The sequence below is a fragment of the Phalacrocorax aristotelis genome, chromosome 3 (assembly GCF_949628215.1).
Source record: "Phalacrocorax aristotelis chromosome 3, bGulAri2.1, whole genome shotgun sequence".
Lineage (NCBI taxonomy): Eukaryota > Metazoa > Chordata > Aves > Suliformes > Phalacrocoracidae > Phalacrocorax > Phalacrocorax aristotelis.
This window is the reverse complement of record NC_134278.1, coordinates 67,723,811-67,735,095: the sequence shown is the minus strand read 5'-3', so window position 1 is coordinate 67,735,095 and position 11,285 is coordinate 67,723,811. Positions and strand designations below refer to the sequence as shown.

Below are 11,285 nucleotides of genomic sequence, written 5' to 3'. Positions count from 1 at the left end.
CATCATTGCCATTGATTCATGGGAATTATTAAGGTTTGAATTGATAGAATAATTTAAAACAGTGTTTAAATGTTAATTTGTTTATGAAGAAAAGTTTAATGCAAATAAAGCCATCATGGCACTCTGCAGATTGACTGGAGCTCAGCAGAAGCCTCCCTGAAAATCTAAACAGCCTCATTGCTAATGTTGGAGCAATTATGGCATGATGACCGTGAAAAGTGGATTTAGCGCAGGGTTTCTTTAACGCACGTTAGGCTTTCTTCAGTGTTGCAAATTGGCCTTATTAAGGCTGGGTAAAAGAAGCAATAAAAACCGGGACACTGATTTTCAATAGAGCCGGTATGTTTTTAGGAACAAAAAGGCTTTATTTTTTTAAAAATCAGATAATTTCAGCAGGGGTAACGCGAGGTCTTTGCTAACTTCCCTGGGGAGCTGCGGGCCGGCGGGGAGGAGGGAGGGCAGAGCCGAGCCCGGCGGGAGGCCGGGCGGGGGCCACCCGGCTGCCCGGCGCCGGCTGCCGGGGGGCGCTCAGAAGCTCTCGGCACGGCAGCCGGAGGGACGCCCCCGCCCTCCCGCTGCTCCGGCGGCCCCCAACACCGGAACGCCCGCCGGGCGGGGGCAGCGGCGGCGGGAGCGGGAGCGGGGCCGCCCCCGGGCGGCGGCGGCGGCGCGCACCGGCCGCCCCTCTCCGTGGTGCTGAAGCGGCTCCCGCCGCCCCCGGGCCGCGGGCCGTGAGCCGAGGGCCCGCCCCCGCCCCCCGCTCCCACCGCCCCCCGCCCTCCCCCCCCACCCCCCGCCGCCGCCGCCGCTGCGGGTCCTGCGCCGGGCGGGCTCTGGCGGGGCGCCATGGCGGAGCGCGGGGCCTGAGGCGGCATGGAGGCGGATTTCGCCGCCTTCGGCAGCCCGCTGTGCGGCGAGGTCAAGCGCTTCTGCAGGCGGGTGCGGGAGACCTACCGGGAGATCAAGGAGGACCTCACCCCCTACAAGGATGACCGCTACTACCGGTACGGGCGGCGCGGGAGCGGCTCCTCCCCGGGGCCCGGCGCTCGGCCGCGGCTCCGGAGGGGACCAGGCCGACTTCATGGGGCGAGCGGGGGCGGGGTGGGGGGAGGTGGTTGGCCGGGGACCGGCTTGAAATCTGGGGCCGGGCTTCATGCGACGACCCCCGGCCCTGCACCCGGGAGCAGCCGCCCCAGCCCGGGGCCCGTCTTCGGGGCGGCGGCGCCGTGGGCGCCCGGACCCCGTCGTCCCGGGCCTGCGGCAGCAGCGGGACACGGCAGAGACCAGTCCGGGCCTGCCCTGCCCTGCCCTGCCCTGCCCTGCCCAGCCCAGCCTGGCCCTGCCTTCCCTGCCCAGGGGAACTCGGACGGGCAGCGCCTCTGGGCAGAAGGCCCAACACCTCTGCTCCTACCTTATGTATTAATGTCCTTACATAGGTGATAAAAGCAACTTCCATTTGCCTTCCTCTGCGCTATGTGTTTTCCACTGCCATAGCAAGCTAGGGGAGCGTGGTTGAAAGCAGCCGTGAAACAATCCTGCAATAGTTACAAAAGCATCTGGGAAATCAGAGTAGTTGGCAAAGATCGAGGTTGAAAGGGACAGATGTACTGAGTGGGCTACACCCATGTTTCCTCTGTGCCTGGCCCTGTCTTCCGATTCCATAAATGACCAGTGATGGCTGGAGAGTATCAATGTTTTGAGGTTACACAAGGATAGGAAGGACTGCAAAGGTGCTGGAGGACTGGGTTATAAATTAAAAGAGTTTTTGGATCAAAGGTCAGAAAAAGTAGAATGATAATCAGGAGAAACAAATGCCAGGAGCTACACAGAGAATGAATGCTATTCAGCCACACAAACACTGGCTGGGGAAGGAGCAGTTATATAACTTTTTTTTTAAAAAGGGTATGGGAATTGTAATGCTTTGTAAAATAACCTCTTTCAACAATGACATTGTCTTATACCTGTGAAAAAGGTATAGTAATTTGGGGTGTACAGCAGAAGCAGGGTTCATAAGATGTAAGAATTAAACCATCTGCTTTAGTCACCACTCCAGACCTTAGCCGGAGCTCTGTCCAGTTCTGGGCACCACAATTCAAGGGCCTGCCAGTGGAAGAGAGCATAAGGACAGAGATATGGATAATCAAAAGCCTAGAAAACATAGCTGTGGGGAAAAACTGGGGTTGCTCCCCAAAAAGAAGAAACATCCAAGCTGGAGGAATAGGAATTTCTGCAAAGAGAAACTTCATGTTCATCCATCATGTAATCTTGGACAAAAGATTACAGAGTAATTGAAGCAATAAAAGTTCTTATTAGACATTAGGAAAAAAACTGAATGGGAAGGATGGTGAAACACTGTAGAAAGGATTATCCAGGGGAACCATAGCATCTCCATCATTGGAGGTCTTTAAAAACTTTTGACAAATGCATGCCAAGAAAAACATAGATCTGGCAGATGCTCTCTTGAGACAGAAGGAAAGATTAAGTACCTTGTGAGGTCTCTTCCAGCTCTACCTTACTATGAATCTGATCATATCTTCTGCTTAGATCATTTGACTTCAGCACGCTGTGTCTGCTTTCCCCAATGAATGGGCATGTGGTCCATTAGATCAAATCTGTCTCATCGATCACAATAGCAAAAACTACAAAGAGTCACGGAGTTTGGAAACACTGCCTGGCAACTTGGCAGAATTTAGCATAAAGACCATCCTGCCTGTCAAAACAGTGGCTCTTTGTACCTGAGCATGGTGTGAGAAGCCACAGGATGTGATAAGGAGTGATGGAAACGTACCTGTGCGCATCTGGCAGTGTGATAATGGATATTGGCACTAGAACAGAGAAAGGAGGGAGAGATATGCTTTGGATTAACAAATAAAAGGTCTCAGGAGAGGCATTTATTCAGCTTCGTTTCCAGAAGAAACTCGATCTCTCCAAGGTAAATTGTCATTAACTCATTTTTATGTCTAAGTGTGTATGGAGGGACTTTCTGTATTGAAAAGAGAAGACACTACTCCACCAGATCAAATGAGCTGGTAGAGTTAGTGCTAGATTGCCCTTTTTTCACTGAGAGGATCCCCAAGAGGTATCAGCTGCATGTTGTCTAGACTGAAATGGAGTAATATCAGGCTCTTGGCAAGGAAATAATGTTTTGTGACTTAGAAATCATGCTAGTACTTCTCTGCATTCCCAAGATCCTAACCTAAGTGACCTAGCATAGAGTGAGTTTACTGTTACTCTCACTGCGTACCTGCTGTTCTGGTGAGTATTTCCCTTTTAGTGTTATGGATGGATGTAGCATCGGCACCTGCTTTTTAGATTCCTGGTAAGGAGGAGGGTTTCTTGATGGTACTGTGCATTCTTCTTACAGCCAGCTCTCCCTTATGGGAAGGAGAATTAGCTATTTCTTCCTCTCCTCTCTCCCTATTTCATTCAGTACATTTGGACAGGTCATAAATGAGCATACTGAGGGATGTAATGGAGAGCCTTGCTGCTCTGAAGGCAGAAGGAATTTTGGAAATTTGATCAAGGAAAAGCCATGTGGCTTGTCTTCACTTCAAACCAACTAGGTTCTCTAAAATAACCAGGTTGCTAAAAGCAAATAGTATCTTACACCAGACTAACAAAATTAAGAGATGGTAAAACCATATAAAAAACATATAATTTTTCCCTCTCACACACTGTATTCACAAATGTGAGGCTATCAATCACTGCCAGCCTTAACTTCCGCGGGCTGAGCAAAGCCATTTGGACATCAGCTGGTGGTTTCTATTGCCTCTTTGGAAATGCAACAGTCTAGTCCATTAAGTGGTAGGGAAGGCAGAGGAGGGGTGGGTGAGCTTGCAAGTAATCAATATTTGCCAGAAAAATAAATTTTAAAATTGGCTGCTGCAGTCTCTCTCCTGATTTCTGTAAGGACATGATTCTTGGAGTGACAACAGAAAAACTCAAAACTGGAAGGCTTTGGAGCACAGCTTATGCAGGAATAGAAAAACACCAAGCAGTGCCCTTTGTGACTGGCAGGGAAACAGCCTGCCTTGGACTCAGGAGCGCTACTCGTACGCTGTGCTGGTATGTGACGGGACTCGGTGCGAAGGGATGAGCTAGCTCAGAGATGGCCGATGAGGCTGTTATCCCAAGTAACTGTGCTCTCCCTGCTTGGATGGCTAAGTCATTTCTGATTCAGCTCTGAGGCTGTTGCAGTTTAGTCACATCTTTTTGGTGATGGCTTCCTTCAAAGCACAGTGCTCCTGAACGTGTGGTTCAGCAGCTGTCTGTGAGCAGCCTGTTCTTTGGGTACGGATGACAACTAAGCGGGGCAGGATCCTCAGCCATCCTAAGCTACACTACCCTTGTTCCGCAGAGCCTCAGGACACTCATCCATACTAGACAGGTGAAGGAGTTTCCATGTTAGTGAGTTTGTTCTGCCCAAGAGCCCAGGATAGCCTCTAAATTGTGCCTCCTGGTGTATTTCCCCACCAAGAGCAAGTGCTAGTTTACCCAGCCACCTGGGAGAGATGGAGAGAGCAGGGTTAGCCGTGGCTCAGAACACTGATTGACACCATCTGTCTAGGTTAATAGTTCCCTCAGGCAGACATGGCACTTTACAGTATGCTTGTAAAAGAGACTATAGATCTACAGACTAATGGGCACAATAGTAAATAACCTCATTGGTAACCCAAATACAAGATTGGTCTGGACTTCGTATGCCTAGGATTAGCCTGTGGTACACCAGGAGATGTTTGGTGCAGTAGATAAGCTCAGAGAAGGCAGAGGGAAAAGTGTTGTGCTCTCCCATCAATCCTGGGGACTGCCACAAAGCGTACCAGCCCTTGATTTATTACAGCAACTTTGGGATTATTCTAATTTACACCCCTGAAAAATTGCTCCAGACAAGCCACTTGAATGAACAGTTTGTTCTCTGGTGCCTCTCCCTCCCACTCCAATATGTTCCTTCCTCCCCTAGCGTGCCTCCTGGCCGAGATGGCTGGGCAGGGATGGCTGATGGAGGGCTCGCAGCCAAGGGCTCCCTCCCCAGCACTAGGCGATTTAAAGTAAGTTATTGGTATGAAAAGAGCTTAGTACCGATGGTACTAAACCATCTGTATTTTTATCTCTCCGACCTGTTGCCAGTGAGGTACGCAAAGCTTACTGGAAGTCACCAGGCCTCCCAATCAGGTGACGTTATTTCAGTGGGAGTGTCCTAACTCTACCCCGTAGCTAGCCTTGAAGTGTTCAGCATGCTGAAAACGTTTTGCTAGGCAAGCAAGCAATCAAAGTGCCTACCCGATATAGAGGAGAAAGCAGGAGGGTGGCCAAATTGTGGTCTGACATCAGAGTCACATAACTATAACTAATGACTTGGTATTCTTGAAAAATCAATTTCTAAGCTGATGAACATATCCCACTGGCCAATCAGCCTATACAGGGAAGCGTGGTGTTGGCACTGAATTTAGTAATAGTACCGAGAGATTAAGATAAATTACCTACAATCCGCACTGCTTTAAATAAGAGATACATTTTAAATGCCTATCATGCAATAATATGACATTTTGTTCATCAGAAAGAAAAGACTATATAGAGGATATTGTGAAATGTATTATTTAACTTACAGCTTTAATTAATGGTTGAAGTTGCTTATATGAGTAACAGAAGAGGTAATTATAGATGATACTGATATTCTTAATTTCTCAACATATCCTATTAGTGTTTCCAGTTCATTAAAACATAGCTAATCCTCAAAACATGTGCGGAAAATTAATTCACAGTGGTTCTGCTCCTTTGGCAAGAAGACCAGGGAATAGCACATAATTTGGCTTGGCAATAAGGAGAAGGTCTTCATTTTTCCCTAGAGAAAATCTAGTGCCTGTGTGCTTCAGAGAAGGACCTTGAATTTTGCCAGAGAGAACTGTTGTGATAAGGATACACTTCTCACCTTCTTAAAATCTTTCCCAAGTGCTCAAAGTGCAAGTCTGTGAGAAGCCAAGGGGTCAGCAAGACCTTGCTGGAGAATTGCAGTCAAATCCCCTGAAGGTTCATGCTGCTTCCAGCCTAGACCCAGGCAGGATCTTCAGTAGCTGCTTCAAGCAACAGCTGGTACCTCTCTCTTGTTCTTCCAGGGCTCACTGCTGGGTCCTGGCAATTGGGGGAAGAACCCGAATGACCCTGGTGTGAAGTACACAGCTAGAGCTAGAAGGCTTGAAACAGCATGAGGAGGAGAATAGCACTGTAGCTTCATGATTGCTTTCAGCTACCATAAGCTGGCTCTGCAGCTGGAAGAAGCCATCCTGGCTCTCCTTTCCCTAGTCAGAAATTCCTGCTGTCTTCCTCACCTGCCCACAAACGTTCCTGTAGCTGCACAGCCACTGAGCAACTGATCCAGCAGAACATATTCTTTTTTCTGTGACTTTTAACTCAGATAATTTCCATTATTTGATTCACCACTCTACTGCACAAATATTCATGCCAGCAAAAGTCCAAGAGCTACAGAGAGGCTGAATTTCTTCTTTTGTCACTAAAGCTGTAGGTATGAGTATAAAGTGGTCATGAAACTATAGTGTGAGTGTCAATGTGGTTAGTGTGAGTAGAAACCTGACCAAGCTGGCATTCAGCCTCCTTATTCGTAGATCAGCCTGCCTCTTCTTACAAGCCTCATTCACCGTACACCATCCAGTTTCCACTATAGATGAGGCAGACAGTAGCTTCTTGCGCTCTTTCACCCCAGAGGAGGTTGGACAAGGCACAGAGCAAGGCACCTTCTTGCAAGGCACAAAGTAGAGCGACTGATTGACTCTGTGTCTGTGGAGGGAGAGGGGTTTCACAGTGCCTTCCGAGTGTTTAGTTTGTAAACTCAGTACCACTATTTTCACAAAACTTACAGGGTGCAACGTATGTGTTTATAGTCTAGTCACAACCCTTCGAAAGCTGGTAGATAGCAAGAAGAAAAGTGGTCCCATGGCCAATTGAAGTGAGCTGGATTTCAACTCTGCCACCCACACTGTTCTCCAAGTGACTTTTGGCAAGGCTCAGTCTCCCTGTGCTTCCGTTTCCTACCCATTCAATAAGAATGTGTTTTTGTTTGGAGGAGAATAAATTCATTCGTGTTAGTGGGACACCTGAGTGCCGGGGGGATTGGAGCAATCATCCAAATAGCTCAGACATGCGCACATAAATGGCAGCGGTCTCTGCAACTGTGCTTCCCAGAATGCCGGGAATGGTCACGGATGCTGTAAGCATCATTGCATCATTTTCTGGCCAGAGAGAACTTGTTGGAGAGACCTGAAGTGTGCTGAAAGCTACACACTGCACATCATAGTCAGCGGTGACCGAAGGACTTCAAGTTGTGGCTCGGCAGTGCCATCTTGTTCTGGGTACCATTGCGTTGTCCTAATTATTCCAAGCTTTCTTTTCTGCCCTACAGTAGTGATTCTTGTCGATACAAAATTTATAAATGCCTTTCCTTTGTCACTTGGTATTCTGCATTTCCCAAGACAGCTTTTTTATGAGATTACTGAATGAACACCAGTGCTGTAAATCACACCTTTAACCGACAGGATAAATACCGGTGTCAATGACTGAATTAATTCCCAGCATGTTTCTTTGGGCTTTAGTGGTGTTCTACAAGAGACATGCTGGGTCCTCAGGTCACCAGTAGTGACATGAATTACCCGTAGGGCAATTGAATGAAATGAATAATATTATTAATGTCAAGTACCTTTAAAAAGTCAGTGCAGTAAAATCATCTTACCACATACGTAAGCTTTTAATGGAAATATTTGATTCTTGAACAGATAATTTGTAAATTTTATGTTGACTGATCTATCTAAATATTTCTGAGGTCATCCTGACATGGCTCTACCTTACGTATATGACAAACACCAAAACTGGGAAGTTTTACTCTGAATTTTATCCTAGGCCAGACACCAAGTATCCCCAGATATTTAAGTAACTGCAGTGCTGGCTTTTTATAAACAAATATTAGAGCTATCAAAAATGATTAAAAATATAACTTGGCCAATTTATCCCAAAGCTTGCCTAATTCTCATAATCTCTTCCCAGTGTGTCTGTTGACAATCTTTGTTGCCCAGTCTTGGGATATTTAATAGGAAAGCAGAACAAAATCCAACTTTATCTCAGCATTTGTGCAAGAATAAGATAGCGTTAGGTGCAATCTGGGGATTTTCATTAAGTAGTATGTTTAAAGCAGTAGCTTACTCCTAGGATTTAATTTCCAGTGCTTGTGAGCTGACTAAATTCTCTGTGAACATGATACATTAATCACATCTCTTGAACACCACAAAGCTGCCTGCAGGTGACTGCAGCGATGGCATTTTCACTCTGCTGAAAAAGCCATCGCCCTTTGATCAGGCTGAAAAAAGTCCTTTGCAAACCCGGAGGCCATCTCTAACAGGCACCACACATAGAATGTCCCGAGTTGGACAGGACCCGCAAGGATCATCAAGTCCAACTCCTGCCCCTGCACAGGACAACCCTAAAATTCACACCATGCGTCTGAGGGCGTTGTCCAAGGGCTTCTCGAATGTCGCCAGGCCTGGCGCCGTGACTGCCTCCCTGGGCAGCCTGCTCCGGAGCCATGTTCATGCACACACTCGGCACGGATGAGCCGCGTCAGTCCTTACGCCGGAAAGGGGCAGGTTTAAACCAGATTCAGAACCACTTCTCTGTCTTACTTATTCTCCGTTTACACGGTTATAGTTCCCTACGCTGAACGCGGCTGCCGCTACCACGACACAAGCTGAAGGAGGGCCCTGCGAGCGCGGCCGGCGCTGCCGCCGCCGCAGGGAACGGTGCGCTATGGCGCCCGGCGCTCAGCGGGGGGAGGGGGACAAGCGCGTGCTGGGGCTCAAGGCCTGCCCGCCAAAGCGAAGGCGCCGAAGCTCAGCGCCCGGTTCGAGCTGCCCTCCCGAGCGGCCCTCTCTCCCTTCCCCCGGCGGCCCCGGGGCGGGCGGTGACTGCGCCTGTTGCGCGCCCCGGCGGCTCTCCCGCGGCGGCTGCGGCTTGTCGTGCGGCACCTCAGCCCGGGCGGACCAGCTGCTTCCCGGCCCCGCCGCCAGCATCGTCGCCCTTCGGCCCCGCGGCGGCAGAGCGGCGGGGGTGCCGTGACGTCTCTCGAGTCGCGTGGCGGCCGGGTGACGCACGCGGAAGCCGCCACCAGGCACCACTCGCGATTGTGCCACGGCGGCGGCGGCTGCCGGGGGTGTGGCGGAGGTGGTGCCTCCACTGCGCATGCGGCGCCGGCATGGAGCCGTGAGTGGTGGGCGGGGGAGGAGAGGGCGGGGGGGGGGTCCCCTCTCGCGCGGTGGCGGGGGGGAGGACACAGCGGCGGCGGGAGGGGGTCTGGCGCGGGCGGGGCGGGGTGGCGGCTCGCTGGGGGCTCGCGGGGCTGCCCTCGCGCTCGGGCGCTGGCGGCGGGAACGGAGGTTTAACGGCCGGCGGGGAGCCCGCCGGGGGAGGGCCCGCCCGTGAGGGGAGCCTGCCCGTGGGGGGCCCCGCGGCTGCCGTCGTCCCGGCCTTAGGGAGGGGAGGGGATGCCGGGAGCAGGACGTACTTGTTTGCCTGGGTCTGGGGCAAGAAATGCCTTCCCCTGGCCAGATTCGGTAATTTAAGCTTTTCCCCCTGTAAAGACCCGAGTCTTGGCCTTCGGTTTATACACGTTAATTCTCATTAAGGAAATAGATCAGAACTTAATGTTTCTGAGGCTATGGTTCGCCAGTCAGAAACCTGAGAGCGACTACCCACTTCTTCAGAGGAACGCTGTGGTTTTTCCTCTTACGTGGTGAACAAACCCCCCTGTATCTCCAATCTCAGATTGTCTGTTAAGGGAAAACTTGTTTTCCCGGATGTGTATCCACATGGATAGAGCCATGAACCCTGACTAATTACTCAGACTTCAATTAATAAAACAACCATGACACTTATAAAAGTGCCAAACCCACACTGTGCACGCAAGCAGTCGTGTTTAGCTGTCAGTTGTCCTATAACAGTACCACGTAGAACTGTTAATATTAATTGTATGCATCTTTTTATGTAGTCATGTGCTGCCTTGTTAGTCATTAACCATGGTGGAATACATCTGCAAGAAGAAACTCAAGGTCTTCTGAGGGATGCCAAAGCAAGCAGTGTCTTTAAACTGTGAGAAACTGCAGTATGTATAGACCCAGTACTGTGAATGTAGGTAGTATATATAATCATTTAAATCAAAGTGGTTTGGGTGGTTTTATTTGGGAGTGAGCCTAAAATAGAAAAGAGCAGTTGGAGGCAGAGTGTTGAGGCTAGTATGTCAGAAAAACTACTGCGCATAAAAGTGAGTTATTTCTGATTTTAATATCAACTCTCTGCTTCCTACTGCTTTAGCCCGCTTTTGTCACAGCCTTCCCATCTGTAAAGTGGCAGTCTTAAGTGAAAAATATTGCATAAAAGGCTCTGTTTTTCATGATAGTCTTTAGTCTAGTAAAGACTGTGTTCTGCAGGCACGAGAAGTTATTTGAAGATGAGGAATAGCCTGAGAAACATTTTGCTTACCCATTTGAGCAAAAACTTTACTCAAAGAGCAAGATTTAACCTGCCTTTACATATCACGTATGAATGGCTATTGAAAGATTACAGTTGTTATGGCTGTGCATTTCTATAGTTTGCTCTATCACAGATGGCATTAGAGCAGTTTCGTTTTTACTGACTACTATTTGAGATGTCTAAGTATAATATTTCTGTTTGTATCTCAGTGCTTTCTGTTCCTTTGCAGTTAGTTTCAGACAATTTAATTATACAATATTTAGTTTATCCCTGAGTTAGGATAAAATGCAGTACAAGTGGTAAAAGGTGGCTGAGAAATCTGCAGACTTGTGGATGTCTAGTCTTAAGGTTCGGACTGCCTTGTCTGGGTTGATTAAAGCACCTTCCACTGGTAAAGCAAAGCACAGTTCTTGTTTGAACAGGTGCTTCCAGAGTGAGGAACCTTTTTTTCTTCTCCCATAAATGCCTTTTAGGTGTTAGAAAGAAGCTGTTACTTGGGGATCATCAACGTGCAGTTATGAATATTCATAAGTTTTGTATAATGTCTTTCCAAGAGGCAGATGTTAAACAATTGACATATGGGAGGATCATTGTATCTGCTCTCTATGTCAGTGCGTGATAGGTTGAAATGAGACACTTAACCACACAAGGAAGTTCTGTTATCGCAGCGAGGGGCAGTGGAGAATACATCATCTGATAGGAATGCTATATAAATTATTCGCTGTCACAATAAATGTAGTTAAGATTTGGCTGATTTC

The 11,285-nt window shown here is 48.6% G+C and overlaps 1 protein-coding gene across 4 annotated transcripts in view; it reads left to right on the top strand.

Annotated features, from left to right (window-relative positions):
• The first annotated feature begins 811 nt into the window (after positions 1 to 811).
• The window catches only part of TMEM181 (transmembrane protein 181), a 35,696-nt gene continuing 25,222 nt past the window's right edge, over positions 812 to 11,285 (top strand). The window contains exon 1 of one of the 4 annotated variants that reach the window (XM_075087834.1): positions 812 to 1,004. In XM_075087834.1, the coding sequence (XP_074943935.1) occupies positions 874 to 1,004 (131 nt within the window). In that variant the 5' untranslated portion in view covers positions 812 to 873. Of the gene's footprint in view, positions 1,005 to 9,150; positions 9,262 to 10,058; positions 10,186 to 11,285 lie in introns of those variants that run through there. The other 3 variants (XM_075087839.1, XM_075087836.1, XM_075087838.1) reach the window with 3 other exon arrangements.